The sequence below is a fragment of the Staurois parvus genome, unplaced genomic scaffold (genome assembly GCF_062004578.1).
Source record: "Staurois parvus isolate SC_StPar_1 unplaced genomic scaffold, SC_StPar_1.0 ptg000414l, whole genome shotgun sequence".
Classification (NCBI taxonomy): domain Eukaryota; kingdom Metazoa; phylum Chordata; class Amphibia; order Anura; family Ranidae; genus Staurois; species Staurois parvus.
In genome coordinates this window covers 4,678,157-4,694,842 of record NW_028318210.1, presented here as the reverse complement: position 1 = coordinate 4,694,842, position 16,686 = coordinate 4,678,157, and the positions used below count along the sequence as shown (strand labels likewise).

The 16,686-nt window shown below is 39.7% G+C and overlaps 1 protein-coding gene across 5 annotated transcripts in view; it reads right to left on the bottom strand.

Moving 5' to 3' along the window:
* The window catches only part of PAPLN (papilin, proteoglycan like sulfated glycoprotein), a 149,165-nt gene that overhangs the window by 43,980 nt on the left and 88,499 nt on the right, over window positions 1-16,686 (bottom strand). For all 5 annotated transcript variants that reach the window (XM_089686871.1, XM_089686872.1, XM_089686870.1 and 2 more), the window contains 2 exons: window positions 3,884-3,944; window positions 1,316-1,418 (listed from right to left, as the gene is read on the bottom strand). In XM_089686871.1, the coding sequence (XP_089542997.1) occupies window positions 1,316-1,418; window positions 3,884-3,944 (164 nt within the window). The remainder of the gene's footprint in view (window positions 1-1,315; window positions 1,419-3,883; window positions 3,945-16,686) is intronic.

Sequence of the window (16,686 nt, the reverse complement as noted above, 5' to 3'; positions counted from 1 at the left end):
AAGCGCCCAGCCTATTTAAAGCACTACTGTGGCACACATGACAGTGTTGATATTCCTCTGAAGACGTGCGGTCGCACGAAAGGCCTAAGGAATCAACACACTGTGACAACTAACCGCCGGAGCCATTTACTGGACCGGTGGTCATCTGTATTTACTGGTCAGTGTACCTATTTTATTGCAATGTGAAACTTAATAAATTGATTACTTTTGGCAATATTACGCTACGGGCACTTTCTTTATGGCTCCTTTGTGGAGCTTTTAAGTACACAGACCCTGGGAAGCACTTCACCATCCAGAGGAGGGGAATTCCTGTAATCAGGTGGCTGACCCTGCTGATCCTTAAAGGAGGCCTCTGGAATATATATCACCCAGTTACTGCTGAGCTGCCCACTTGGAGACGGATGCCCCAGATGCTTACTATGTTACCCTGATGCCCTTGGCTTTGGATATATCAATGCGCATGATCTATGCACTTCCGGTAAGCGCATAAACTGTTCTTTTGTCCTTTTACTTGGAGCACCGTAAAGAAGGATACGTTTACTGGCACCATAAATTGTACTAACTGCATATTGAGTCCGATTATAACTTGAACTATACCTATTTAGTGCTGCACTATTTTATTGCTTATTATATACCAGAGGTTTTATGTGGTTACCTGAGTGTTTCAGCTGCTATTATAGAGAAGCGCTCACTACTGCTACTTTTAATATGCACATACAATAAATTAGTGTCGCGCTCCACTAATAAACATATATAAAAAAAATAGAAGTTTAAATCAAAACATCGCAATTTTACACACATTACATAGATAGGTAGGTAGATAAATACAGTAGATAGATAGATAATAGTTATGATAGCTTATGATAGTTATGATAGCTGATGATTAAAATCAACAGCGAATGATGCTACTGTGGTTATATACATATGTCACTTTATCTTTAGGTCTTAAATAGAAGGAACTACATAATTCCCGGTTTTTTTTCTTTTCAGTACTTTTTTCCACAATGAACAGTGCATTACATGAAACAGCACCTGCCAAACCCAACACCTCCAACACATTTCACCTGGAAATAGGCTCAATTACACAGACCTATTTAGAACTTAAGCTAGGAGGAAGTGCAATGCAAGAGAAGGGTCTGGTGCATATAATGCACTGTGAAATAAAGCTTTTAGAAGGAAAAAAAAATATTTATCAGTAATTTGAGCTCTATTGTGGGGGTTATGACAGGGCCCAGTAGCCATGGCTTCTACAGCTAGTGGTGGAGCTGCTTTGAGTGGTGCCCTCTTGTTCCTGCTTTAGGTTATCTTTCTTTACCTCCATAGTATGGCAGCCACTTGTATCTTTTCCCCTGGAATTCCATGCCATCATATTCTGAACACTGCTTGGCACGGAAATCTCGTGAGCCATCAGGACAGTCCTGTAAGTTGAGAAGTACAATGAATATGATACACAGACAAACTGAAGTATAACTAAGATGAGAAGCTATTTTTTAGATTTTGTTTATAGAGTGGTGAGAGGTTAAAACAACTTTCAGGTTTTGAATTATTGTCTATGTTGCTGTTATAGAGAATTAAAGTGACATTAAAATCCAAAATGTTGAGTTGCCACAAAAACAGAAACAGAGAGGAAATCTTTCAAATAGGACATATCTTGTGACATTTGTCTAAGAGGAGATTTCCCTCACATTGGAAAGATATTCTCTAACTTCCTGTTGAGTGTAACAGAACAGGAAGTGAACCAAAATCCCCTAATAAAATACAGATGGCAGTTTTTTCAAATTGATTTTAGATATAATTTAATGCAATTTGGATAAAATACAGTTTATATGAAATTATACATGAAATTATTTTATAAATCTAATGTGCACAGGTGTGAGGCACTTATGAAAAAATGTTAAAAAGGTAAAAGTCAAAAATAATGCAATGAATAGTTATTTTTATCAATTAACAACCTACAAAGTGCATAAATTGGAAAAAAAACAAAACAAAATCAATATTTGATGTATCCGCCCTTTGTCTTAAAAACACCATCAATTGTACTTGGTACATTTGTACATCATTTTTTAAGAAACTCGAAAAGTAGGTTGTTCCAGACATCTAGGAGAACGAATCACTCTTCTTTTGAGGATTTTAGGGTGTCTGAGTTGCTTCTGTCTCTTTATGTAATCCCAGACAGATGCAATGATATGGAGATCAGGGCACCAAGAGAGGTCATTCCTTCTATTACAAGATTCTTTTTTTTTTTCAGACTCATGGTGCTTTAGGACTTTGGCTGTATGTTTGGAGTCATTGTCCTGCTGCAGAATGCATTTGAGGCCAATGAGATACCTACCTTGTGGTAATGCATTATGCATAAATATATGCTTGTACTTTTTAGCATTGAGGAGACCATTAATTCTGACCAAATTTGCAACTCCAGGTGCAGAATTGGAGCTCCAATCCTGCAGGGAATCTCCACCATGCTTTACTTGCTCACTGCCATCCAGGCCTTCAGCAAAAAACAGTTTTTTCAATAGCCTAATAATTTAAATTATTCCTGCCATTTTCTGCACACCGTTTCTTGTTCTTGTGCTGCTTGGCATAGCTTCCATGTTAGAGCTATGGCTTTTAGCTTAGTCCACCATGAAGACCACTTTTGACCAGACAACTTTAGATTGTAGATGGGTGAACCAGGGTCCCACAGGTTTCTGCCAAGTCTAAGCTGATATTGCCACTGCACATCTTCCAGATGTGAATGGAAATCAACATGACGTGTCTTTCATCTACTGCAATAAGTTTCAATGGCTGACCACTGGGTTTACGGCCCTCAGTGTCATCTGTTTCTTTGTGGTTCTGCAAAAGAGCTCCAACAGCTTATCTGGAAATACCTGTCTTTTTTTCAAATGTTTGACTATGAGAGACCTTGCGGATACAATACAACCACCCTGTGTCTTTTTGCTGTGCTCAGTCTCACCATTGCGTAAGACTTTTTACATTAAACTGTCTTCAGCTTGTAGAGCACGGCTATTCCTCACTCAGTTTCTCATCCAGCTGATTTGGTTTGATTTAATGATTGTATTTTAAGCTACATATTTTGTTGATTGGTAGTACCTGCTTGGTAAAACAGAACAATAATAAAATTTAAACTTTGGTATAATTGTTAAATCACGCACTAGAGCATATGCTTGCAAATCCTTAACTGTGTGCAAGTGTACCTAAGAGAACTGAGCAAAGCACCTTAACCCATTAATCCTGCACCTCTTGGCTCTTTAAAGGGATTCTGATGCCAGGAGGTGGGGGCTTGGTGTATGATCATGTTACCACCGCGATTAGGTATCACAGTGGTCACGTGATCGGAAAGCTTCCAATCACAAGTAGCAATCAGGCGTTTTCTGTTAGGCACTAGTAACTGTGCTGGGAGCAGGCAGGGCACGCACTCTCGGCACAGGTTTGTTTACATTTGGGTAAGCAAATATGGAGTCTCTCAGCGTCAAGGCCCACCTGCCAAGAGGCCGCATTATTGTGTACGTCTGGTGCAAAGGGGTTAAACAAAAGGTGAACACATCAAATAATAATTTGATTCAGTTTTTCTTCCTGTTTATGCATTTTGTATTTTGTTAATTGATATAAACTACAGCATTTTTTTTCCACAGTATTTTATATAATAATCTAAAATTTAATCTACATAAATGTGTGTGTGTATATATATATATATATATATATATATATATATATACACAGAAATCATTTTATTTATTTATTTTATGTTTTGTGGGTAGCAGAAAGTATTTTCAGTAACATAATCATTACTTGTATTTATCACATCTCTCGGGCATTTTTTTCCTTGCACTCTAATGAATGTAAATGATACACATTGTATTGACTTTAAGGTATTGCTTCTCACCTGCACATTGCAAGAACGATAGTTTCTGGTTGGTCCAATACAATTTGATCCCCCATCTGCCCTAAGGAAGCAATAAAATCCATACTGCAGTTACAAAACTGTGCACAATCTAGATTCAATATCAGTCATTATGATTTAACAGCACATATGCCATTTACCATATTTGGACTTCCCCACTCATATTTTATCTTGATCCCTGCATCTTTCGACCTGGGTTCCCATAACTGCTTGTCCAACCCTAGGCACATCATATATGTCAAACTATACTTTTCTCAAAATATGTATTTCCTCTAGGCTTTCAATAGAATAATATATGATATGTCTATTATCTAAATCTCACAATACCACCTGATCCATTTAACATATTATTATTATAAAACAGAATTTATATAGCGCCAACAGTTTGAAGGCAGAAATTACAGTTAAAATACAATTTAATACAAGAGGACTCTGAGGGCCCAGCTTATATATCATCACTCTGTAACTTACTGTTCTTTGCTGCGAGATTTTTCTTTACCCATTTACCTTGTTGCAATCAAATTTATCCTAACAAAAGTAACTATGGGGTTGATTTACTAAATGCAAATAGGCTGTTCATTTTGAAAGGGAATTTTGCTATGTAGTGAAAATCCACTTTGCAAACAATACCCAATCATTACCCAGATGAAGTCACGAGTTGACGGTGACGTAACGCGTAGGTACGCGAGTCGGTAGTTCCGGTGCGTGGTGACGCATTTCCGGCGTGAGACGCCATCTTGCTACACCTGAGAGGTCCCATGCACATGCAGTACACCCACACATCAGTGAGGAGGGAGAATGTCTGCAATGTGAGTGTAACCCCTGTTTTTACTCTTTGAAAATAAATATCAGTTACTTAATACTGCACTTAGAGAGTTTTCTTTTTGGCTCACCGGGTTGGTGAGCTACTACTCCCCAGGACTGCCCTGACTGACTGGGGGCTTTGTGGAATCCTGCGGAGGAGATCCAGGAAAGAAAAGAAGCTGCTGGCCTTTACAATTTAAGGATCCAGGTGATCCTGCATGCCTGTTGGCCCTTTGGGGTCAGTAGGAGGAGGTGAGGAGGCACTTTAGCCATACACGGAAGGATTTTTTTTTTTTTTTTTTTTTTTTTGATACAGTCACAGTTGTATCCATCATCATAAAAGCACATCGCATGAATTCAATTATTTCTTGTTTCCACTATAAGGACATTGTTCTTGATTTTATCACTTATGTGGTTTCATTTTGTGTGGCACTGTGTGAGCACTGTTAGAGTTTTTTTCCCCGTATTGGACATTTTTTCTTTTCTCTAAGCAATATTTATATATTTATGCACTATGTATTTATGGTCATGTTTTGCACTTTAATTTCTTACCTTTGATCAAGGGTTGGCACTTATTTTATCACTGTTGTATGTTTTTCTTGGTATTTGTATTAGTTTGAGTGTTGCACTATTTGATACAAGTGGCATTTTGATTAAGGGTTGACACTAGTATTTATCACTGTTATGTGTTTTTTGGTTATCTACATTAGTTTTGAGCGCTGCACTATTTTTATATAACCCAATCATATGCATGGAAAATTAAAAAAATATATATATTTTGCACATGATTGGGTGATGGATGTCAGCAGAGCTTTAACTCATTCACTAAGCTAAGAGAAAATGATCTTGCAAAGTGAAAACTCCCTTGCAAAGAAAACAGCCTAGTTTCCTTTAGTAATTCAACTCCATAATCTTTATTTCCTTCCCAGTCTCTGTACTGATTTTCTGGATTGTCTCTTAATGTCTGAGCCATAACACATGTCACATGTCATACTGTAAATTCACCAAATTCATGATTTCAGTAAACAAAGCATGACAAATTGTTTAAAAAAATGAAATAAAGACTTTTTTCTTTCAAGTTTGTGCTTCTTAATGCAAAAAAGGAACCAAACTAATACAATTGAAAAAATGTAAATAATAAAAAAAAAACAAAAAAAAAACAGGAAAATCCTGGTTAAGGGGCAAAGGGGAAGGGGGACATAATTAGAGCTTATTAGAGAAAATTAGGATACAGTAACGTTCAATAGAAACACATTTTATTTTTAAAAAATGCGCCTCCTTTTCTCCTCCTCCCACATCTTTCTCTCTGCCCTTTCTTTATGTCCCATTCCCTATTTCTCTCCATTTTCATCTTTTCTAACTTTCCTTTTTTTCCCTACAGGGCTTCCATTTTGGCTCAATTTTTCTGCATCTTCATTTTGTCCCACAGGTTTAAAACCACATCTATCAACAACAGACACATTCATGCGGTCCTGTATTAGGTATCTTTACTATGCGATGTTGAAAACCTTTTTTCTTTATTTTTTAGGTTGCTTTAACGTGTTTAGAAGAAAAAAGAGAACAAATTCTTGGAAATATATTGTCTTTAGAAATTGTTCTAAATGTAGTTTTTACTTGCGCTTCCGCACAAGATTATGACAATGCTTAAAGACAAGGCTTGGGCGTACACCTTCTTGCCCGGTCCAACAATTACCTGGAGCTGGAGAAAGAGGACTTTCTCTACTACTCCCTACACTGCTGACCCCAGTGGTAGTATTCTTTATCTATTTTGGCCACGTACAAGGTGCCTTCTCTATTTGAAAACATGTGCAACTGTTTGTTTTTTCCTGAATACATTATTTTAGTGCACTAGATGGATGCCTCCCTTTTTTTTATTTAAACCATAACTCCACTTTAGATGAGAAAAACAATCCTCCCTGGGTAATCTATGTACACTACAAGGATTATAATGAATTTTGCGAAAGATACCTTTTTCTGTGATGAAAAAAAACTGTTTGTTCCACCCTGTCCTTTCCAGACTGATTCGGAGAGTCATCTTCGTTATAACCACCTGGTGTACTTTCAGTGTTCTAATGAGCATTAGCTAACCCTTAGGGAATATCAAGCCAAAATTGAAATTCCTATTGCAGGGGATGCCTAAAATTTGACTTAGGGACAGTTCATACCACAATTTCTGTGCTACAGATGCATTTCTGCATGTGGCTATTCGTGTTTTGATGCCTTCCATCGCATGTTTTATGCGTTTTGCTGCATACCAAATGTGTTCTATACATGTAATGTATATGTAGCATGTTTTACTTATAATGACAGCATTGGTATGAACTAGGGCTATTGGATACATGGAAAACACTGTGCATGCATTTTTGATGCAAATTAAAAACGCACTGAACTGCATCTCATGTGAACTAGCCCTCAGTACAGATTTCTGAGAAAATCCATGAGCCAATCACAGAAGCAGAAAATTACATTTCTGAGGGCTTTCTGTACACCAACAGTGTACAGAAACACCTCAAGGTTACCATATTGGATTGTATTTTTGACAGTTTTGGAAAATCACAGCATATGCAGGATGAAGTCGAACGGTAATTTTTAATAAAATTAGACTGCAAAATGGCTTGTGTTGCAATTGTATATGTTATTTTATTATTATTTTTTTAAGCACTTGCTGCCCTGCCACAATATACACACACACGTGATTGAGCCTGCTTTTGTTTAGCACCGTGCAGACCACCCCTCCCACTGGACATGGCAAATCACTGTTATTGGTAACCAGGTATCGTGTGAGAGCTATTATAGGTCATATTGATCACATGATAATAATGAAAACAGCCTATCATGAATGGGAAACCCATTCATGACAGCTAAAGCTATTACTTATGCAGTGATCACACTCCCCCAAAGTAGTACAGTGTCACTATTGAGACACTGAGCTACTCTGATGACAGGATGTAAAAAATTAAAAAGTAAAAAAAAAAAAAGATGTTTAAAAAATTTAAATTGAAAAATAAATTGTTTTACATACTGTAATAGGTCAGTTTTCCTGGTCACTGCCATACCAGTCATATGATGACGCTGCACTAGTAACAGTAAAAAAAATAAATTTTTTTATTTTCCAAAAAATTATGACAAAAAAATTACAACTTCAAAAAACTTGCCATGCCTCTTGCTAAATACCTCAGACTGACTACTTTCCAAAAAGGGGTAATTTCAGTGGTAATTGTACTGTCCTGGCATTTTAGGGCCTCAAGAAATGAGATGCAGTCAGTAGATCAGGATTGATCCATTTTCAAATATATGTACCATAGTTTGCAAACACTATAACTTTCAAACAAACCAATTAATACACTCTTACTGGGAATTTTTTTTTAACCGAAGAAATGTAGCAAAGTACATTTTGGCATAAATTTAAGAAGCATGCTTTTTTTTAAATTTTTATTGGATATGTTTTATAACAGAAAGCAGAAAATATTGGTTTTTCACAATTTTATATTTAAAATTTTACATATAATAAAAATGACATATTTTATAAATAATAAAAATGAAAAAAAAAGTAGTGATCAAATACCACCAAAAGAAAACTCTATTTGTGTGAAACAAATTATATAGATTTAATTTGGGTACAGGGTTGCATGACAGCACAATTGCCAGTTAAATTAGTGCTGTGCTGAATAGCAAAAAATAGACTGGTCATGAAGGGGGTAAAACCTTCTGAAGCTCAAGTGGGTACATGAAAGTGGTATTTTGGCATCATAAACAGATGTAAACTCCTCCCTTTAAACTGTAGATGAATGAAACAGTGTAGATACAAATTTAACAATGCAATTGATCAGTGTTTACAAACACGGTTTCAGATTATCCGCTTTGTGTAGCAGGAGCTCCTACAGCTGTTGGATTTACAAAAAAAATTCTGGTCATCATTATGACAGTCGGGAATTTCCAACAAGTGCAGGGGGTGGAATGGCAGAGGGGCAAAAGTAAAGGACATTCTACATACACCGCATATGTCATTGAAGTTTCTTTGGGATTGTGCAGTATTTCCAGTGTCAACAACTGCTTCAATTATTAAAGAGTATATACCAGGGGTCTGCAACCTTTAAGACATAAAGAGCCACTTGGACCCGTTTCCGAGAGGGAAAAAAAGACTGGGAGCCGCAAAACCATTGCAACATTTAAAACAAATCCGACACTGCATATATTGCAAAAAGCGCTCTGGTCATGAAGGGGGTTTAAGGGCCCAGTAAGCAAAGGGTTAATCAGGGCCACAGTGTATCGTCATAATCACAATCATAGCCTTAGGTCAGTGGTGGGCAACCTTTTCAACTGAGCCAAATCTCGCCAAAACCACGATTAAAATTTATTTTGAGAGCCACATTTTTAAAACTGAAAATACATCCCCCATATAGTAATTCATCCCCCATAGTAATTCATCCCCCCTATAGTAATTCATCCCCCCTATAGTAATTCATCCCCCATATAGTAATTCATCCCCCCTATAGTAATTCATCCCCCCTATAGTAATTCATCCCCCCTATAGTAATTCATCCCCCCTATAGTAATTCATTCCCATATTGTGTCAATTCACTTACCTGTACTCCGCGCGTTCCTCTCGCCGTGTTCCCACGCAGTTCTCGTCTTCAGGGCGGACTGTGAGAGGAGAGGAGTTCGTCACGCTGCCCCGCCTACATCCTGAAAGCCAATGTTTGCCACGCTCCGCGGGCCGGATTATAAGGTCCGCCGGGCCGTAGTTTGCCCATTGCTAGGCTAGCTGCAGAGTCCTGACTTTTGGGGCGGCCGCCCGAGAGGAGGGAGGGGAGCGGGCGCCCGGCACACAGTAGAGCTGCATTAACCTCCCTGGCGGTATGATTCCTTCCGATTTTTTGTGCTGAAAGCGGTACCATTTTTTCGCATGGAAATAGTTTTTTATTGTAGGCTGTAATTTTTAGGAAAATTTCCCCACAAATCATTATCACTCAATTCTGCAAGTGGTTCTGATTTACTATCGCTGTTCTCTAGCCGGTCTAAAACCGCTTTTGACCTAAAGGGACGCTTTTTGGACGCCATGGACTTTTCTAAGTTTCCAGGCAGAAAGAACAGACAAAATGCAGGCAGGGCACAGGACAAAGCACTAGGGACAATATGTATGTGAAATGGGATGAAACAGCAATGTTTTACTATTGAAAATTGAAAAAAAAAAAAAGACATTTTTTAAATTTTTTAAATTTCCCGCCGCCGGCGGCGCCCGTACGTCCCGACGTCACGGGGACCGGAACACAGAAGCCGGATGCCGGCATCGGCCGGAGGAGATGGCCGGGGACGCTGCAGGGGACACATCGCGGGAACGAAGGACAAGGTAAGTGCTGCAGGGACCCCCAGAGCAGCGCCGCATGGTAAGCCTGAGTGTAGCTCGTGGTATAGAAATTCTACCACGAGCTACACTCGGGAAAACCGCCAGGGAGGTTAAAAGAGCCGCGGCTTGCCGACCACTGAGCTACGGCAACCCTATTGCCTGTCACCTGGTGGGCAGTGTGCTCCGGAGCCGCAGCAAAGGTGAAAAAGAGCCGCATGCGGCTCTGGAGCCGCGGGTTGCCGACACCCGGTATATACGATCAGAGCTGGGAACACAGAATATTTCATCTTCAACTGAGTTGCCATTGATTAAGCATCAATAAGTATCAGCGCATAATATTACAGCTGGGTACTCAGTAAACCGCGAGGAGATTTACTACAACTTCAGAGTGCAAAATCTGGTGCAGCTCTGCACAGAAATCAGCTTCCAGGTTTTACTGTCAAAGTTTAATTGAACAAGCTGACGTCCGAAGTCGATTGGCTTCCATACACAGTTGCACCAGATCCTGTGTACTACAGTTTTAGTAAATCTTCCCCTGTATGTCTTGAATGGCTATAACTGTAGGTAATGGACACAACGTATATTCTGAGCTAGAGGAACATTTACTTCTACTGATGCATGAAAATGACCATTTTGTTTATTTGTAAATCCTTTCCTGGCTGTGAAATTAATTATTTTAATTAATACATAGGAACACAACATTTTTATATAAGTTAACAAAAATACCAGACTAAACCTAGTGCAAGGATTAACTTTATCCCTACTATGCTGGAGACATCTGTCTAATCTTGTGTTGCTACTGGCAATCTTAATGAATTAACTTGGCCTCTGTTAATCAGTTAATGTATACCAAATCCCCTTACTGTAATCAATTAATTCAGGCAGGTTTAATTTGTGCAGAGTGTTAGAGATAATCCCACTGGCACTAAATACTGTCAAGATGACATAGATCAAGGCAGTGTCCTTAGGGGTGACCATAGATATGAGATGTACACCACTCTGTCTGGATGGCTATGGTTGGAATGGGGAACAGCTGAATTGCTGTGAGAAAAATTAAACATATGAAACATGTTCCCTCAGTCACAAGTAGCAAGAACGTTTGTTATAATCATTCTATAGAACAATCATGTGGCCGTTGGATCCTCTGACCTTTATTTAATGTAGTTTAATATTGTGTGCATATGTAAAACAATGCTCCAATAAAACAATTCCCCCCCAATAAAAACCATACAGAATGAAGTACACTATATTGCAAATGTATTAGGACACCCCCTCCAAATCATTGGATTCAAGTGTTCCAATCACCTCCATGGCCACAGGTGTATAAAATCAAGCAACTAGGCATGCAGACTGCTTCTACAAACATTTGTGAAAGAATGGGTCGCTCTCAGGAGCTCAGTGAATTCAAGCGTGGTACTGTGATAGGTTGCCACCTGTGCAATAAGTCCATCCATGACATTTCCTTGCTACTAAATATTCCACACTCAACTGTTAGTGGTAATATAACAAAGTGGAAGCAACTGGGAACAACAACAACTCAGCCATGCAGTGGTAGACCATGTAAAATGAGAGACCGAGGTCAGCGCATGCTGAAACGCACAGTGCGCAAAAGTCACTAACTGTCTGCAGTCAGTAGCTAAAGATCTCCAAACTTTATGTAGCCTTCAGATTAACACAACATTGTACAGTGTCTGTGACATATTCTTGCATTACATATTTTGGATGTAAAAGAACACAAGGGGACACCACTAAGTGCAGTATTAAAAGTGATTTTAATAAACCAAAGGTATTGAGTTTACATATTTCAAGGGGTAACAGGCCTTGTAAACTAGATGACTCCAGCATAGGGGAACATGTTGTCACATTGGCAGTGGTGTGGACTCTGACACTGGGATGTACCAGCAGTAGGGGATGGGGCCATGGCCAATTGGGGAGCACGCCAGACTTCCGTGTTTCAAGAGGCACCGACTTCAACGATTGTGGTGGGGTGCAGAACCGGACGTTACATCACAAACCACTGTGGACCGCACAACTGGAAGTTGTCTTAAAGAAGGTGCATCCCGCAGCCTTTGTTGCCTGGGTAACACGTTTTGGAGCACCAAACTCTTTGTCAAACCTAATAGGCTAAGGCGGCAGTCATCTTTTATATTGGTGCTAAGGAATGGGATTAAGGAATAAGGAACATCAAGATCACTGGAGACTAAACAAAGCTCTTACATACAATAATAAAAAATATACTTTTAAAAGGATATAGTATTAAGAGTGTTAAAAAAAGGCAACTAAAAAGATATATGGATTAGTGAATGATTATTAATTAATAATTACTGTTGTGGAGGAGGTAGTAGACAACTATTATAATAATTAATAAAAAAGTATCATTGTATTAAACCAAAAAGGACATTGGTCACCAATTACTACTTTATTCCTAATATTCGTTTATAAGAAAGGGGACTATGATTTGCATATTAAAACCAGGGGAACCCTTATAACCATATCAAAAGCGGTATTGACAGATACTATCACAAACGTTGTCATAATGATCCTTATTATGGACTATAGTTACATAGTAAGTCTTGCTGAAAAAAAAGACAAAAGTCCATCCAGATCAACCATAAAGAAAAAAAAAAATTTATAATCCTACACCCACAGTTGATCCAAAGAAGGCAAAAAATCCAGCAAAGTATGATCCAATTTGCTTCTGCAGGGGAAAAAACTCCTTCCTGATCCCCTGAGAGGCACTCGGATATTCCCTGGATCAACCTTACCTATGCATCCTTTATCAGCAGCCACTGGCATGGCAAAAAGAAGCCATACTCACATAGGTACTCATTGATGGCCCTCTGCTGTGTGTGCAGCTACTGCAGCATTGCCAATGTTGAGTTCCACCTGGTGGGCATGTCACAAATGAGGCGGTTGGTGGGCAGGTTGAATTCCCAATGAATGTCAGCCAGCCAAATACTGGCCATGTATGACCGCCGGAAAGGGCCACAAACTTTTCTGGGTCTGCCTCAGAAGATCTTGTAAACTTGGGTACCTGTTCACAAAATGCTGCACGATCAAATTCAGGACGTGTGCCAAGCATGGACCATGTGTCAAGTCTCCTGGTCAGAGGGCAGAGAGAGGGTTGGTGCCACTGTTGCATAAAACCATTCCTGGTTCAAGCTGCTGTGGAGTCAATCACCTCTGAGCCTGCCCCTGCAGAGCTGACAGAATCTCTGCCCTGGTGTGGCTCATGTCTCCTAGACAGACCAGCTGATGCACCACATGGCATCTTTTAGCCTGTGAGAAAATTAAATATATAAATTGTGCCGCGCTCCTGTGTATAAATAATTACAATATTCACTATTTCAAATGACAATCCAAAGTTAAAAAAATTAATAAATAAATAAAATAAAATGATATACTTATATCTAGTGTATAAAATACAATTATCTTCTGCTTATAACATCATAAATAAATACCGCATACTGTGCTGGTGACAATAGTAAATAGTGATAGTGATAAAAACAATATATGTGAAAAAATATATGTGCTTTATTTGCTGCTGCAAGTTCCATACAGAGTTTTTAGCATAGGCTTCAGAGTAAGGCAGTTTCAGCCTGTCCTGCAGTTTCTGCTATGCTTGCCGTGCTGTGTCCAAGACAACGTCGTGATGTCAGAGCCCCTCCCCTACGCGTTACGTCACCGGGTCACGTGACTTCATCAGGGGGATAAAAGCACTATGATGGTTTTGTTTCTTCATACAATCATCCTGTGATATATTGGAGAGAAATCAGGCATAATCACTCCAGAGATCCCAGGTGGATTAAGATCGAGCATAATCATCCCATTTGCCATCAGGAATATCCTAAGCAGGAGGATCATCCCAGCAGTCCTATAAGGACAAAAAGCTAGTTTTGCCTTTTTAGAAGGCAAAACCTGAGGTGAGAGCATAATAAAATCACACTGCACGTGGATTATGGGATTGCACCATCATAATTTAAATTGAAAGAGGACTGTCTATGAGCACTTTTTCATATATATTGTTTTTATCACTATCACTATTTACTATTGTCACCAGCACAGTATGCGGTATTTATTTATGATGTTATAAGCAGAAGATAATTGTATTTTATACACTAGATATAAGTATATCATTTTATTTTATTTATTTATTTTTTTAACTTTGGATTGTCATTTGAAATAGTGAATATTGTAATTATTTATACACAGGAGCGCGGCACAATTTATATATTTAATTTTCTCACAGAACACTGTCTAATGAGTAGGTGTGAGTGCCAGCAAACCACAGGTGTATCATATATTGTGTTTTGTTTGTCAAATTAATTAATGGTAATAGTTTAGACAAACACCATAGTAGCTCACAAGTACACTCATTTATTTTTTTGCATCTTTTAGCCTGACTGCTTGCGTAGCCCCTTGAATGCTTAGGGAGCACTGCTGGTCCAGAGGACAATTCAGCAGAAGAGGCCATAGAGCAAGAGGAGGGGGTAGAGCAAACAGATGTGGCTTTTTGGAGGCGTGGTGGTGGAACTAGCTAAAGCACTGAACCCTGTCCTGCATCCTTCCCAGCTGCCAGCAGAGTTATCCAGTGTACCATGAAGAAAATGTATCATCCCCAATCATGCCTGTTGGAGCATGTGTCAGCAGTAATGCGGACCTAGCTGCTGACCACCCTGTCCAACGAGGCCAAAACATTGCCTTTCACATAATGGTACAGAGCTGGAATGGCTTTACATGAAAAGAAATTTATTTTCGGAACCTGCCACTGTGGTACAGCACATTGCACAGAAGGGGGCAGAGTCCACCAGATGGAAAGGCAGCAGTTGTAATGCTAGCAATTTGGCCAAGCTAGCAGTTAGATGCTGAGCATGTGGATGAGTGGGGCAATATTTTTTTTACAGTTCAGCAACTCGGGTAGCGAAATTTACCTTGTGAAATCAACAGGTGGTGTACTGCTGGCAGATTAGGTGCATGGACCTGTGGCACCCATTGTTATACCATCATCCCTCTCAGTGGAGGATGTTGAGATGAATTGAGGTATAGAAGGGGTAGAGATCCCAGATGAGCAGCAAGGAGAAGTCTGCACTTTTTATGATGTGGGTCCTTCAGGTGCTGTTGCCAACATGCTGCATGGCAGGTCGTCATATGTCTTGTCAAGAGTGGTGCCCAAGCGGCTGGTGTTTCGGCCACACTTGCTTCAGACAGAGACTGAAACAGCAACGCTGCAGTCCGCTGCACATGTGTTGAAAACAGCCCACACCAATGAACTTTTGGAAGTTCAGGGAGTCAGCACCTGCACCTGTGGAGCTCTGTCATGTGATGCAATAGGGTGGCTGCCCTTACGTCTGCCCCTGGAGGACATCCTGCCTTGTTGGAGTTGTGCCTCCTAACTTTCCTCCTCTGTTCTCTCAGGCACCTAAGTACACTCAGTGGCCTCATCATCCCCTCCCTCATCGTCACTAGAGCCAACTTGGCAGTGTGCTGCAGCTGGAGGAACATGACTGCCAATTTCTTGTCCGTCATTGGCACCCCTCTCTCTAGGATCACATCACTCCCTTCCTCAACCTGGGAACCAACATCAGAGCATTGAAATTGCTGCGCATCCTCCAGCAGCATGTGACTAATACTATGTTTGAATAATTCAGGTGACTCCTCAATGCATGATGCAGTGTGGAATAGGCTGCTTTGGCAGCTGCGGTGGTAGGTGAACTAGTTTGAGCCTGGGTGACAGAGGATAAGGAGGATAAGGAGGATGAGGATGGCTTAGTTTTCCACTTCATCTCCACCACACCTCTTCTGCATTAAAAATGTTTTTGCTGCTGCTTTTTAAATAAGAAAGCAAAAAAAAAGGAAACCACTGGTGATGCAGGAGGAGGACCACCTGCAACAGAGAAAGGGGAACACTAAAGATGCAGCAACAAAACCTGATGTTGCAAAAAAAAAAACAAAGAAAAATAAAAAATGGGACCAGTGGTGAGGCAGAAGTGCTGTAAAACACAATGACACCACTACACAGCTCTTCACAACGCTATCCACTAAACTCCAACAACACACTATACAAGGCTGTTGTGCAAGTCACCATGACTTTGGCCAATCATGGCTCTCACAGTACATTGTGCTGTGATTGGCCAATCACAATGCACTGTGAATTGTAGGCGAACAGCCGAACACATGAACGGCCGATGTTCGAGTCGAACTTATGTTTGACTTGAACATCAAGCCCATCACTAATGACAACCTCTCAGAAGGCGCCATGCAATGGCACGATCTTTCACCAGCTGTGTCCACCATGCACAACCGATAATTGATCATTACACCGGCCCACTGCCAGTGTCATGCGATCACTGTGACCAATCACAACAGATCACATGATAATTATAAACAATGGATAGCTTTCTTTCATGTTATCCATTGTATACAATTATCTGTGATTGGTCACAGTGCTCACATGGTACATACAGGGCCAATCACAACCCATCTGTACCATGTGATTAGCTTTGGCCAATCACAGCTAATCACAACAAAAGACATGGAATAAATCAATTTCATTCAGTAAAAATGGTTGCTTCCCCAGAGTAGCACAGTGTTACTATGATAACACAGTATTGCTCTGGTCACAGTGAGTTTTTAA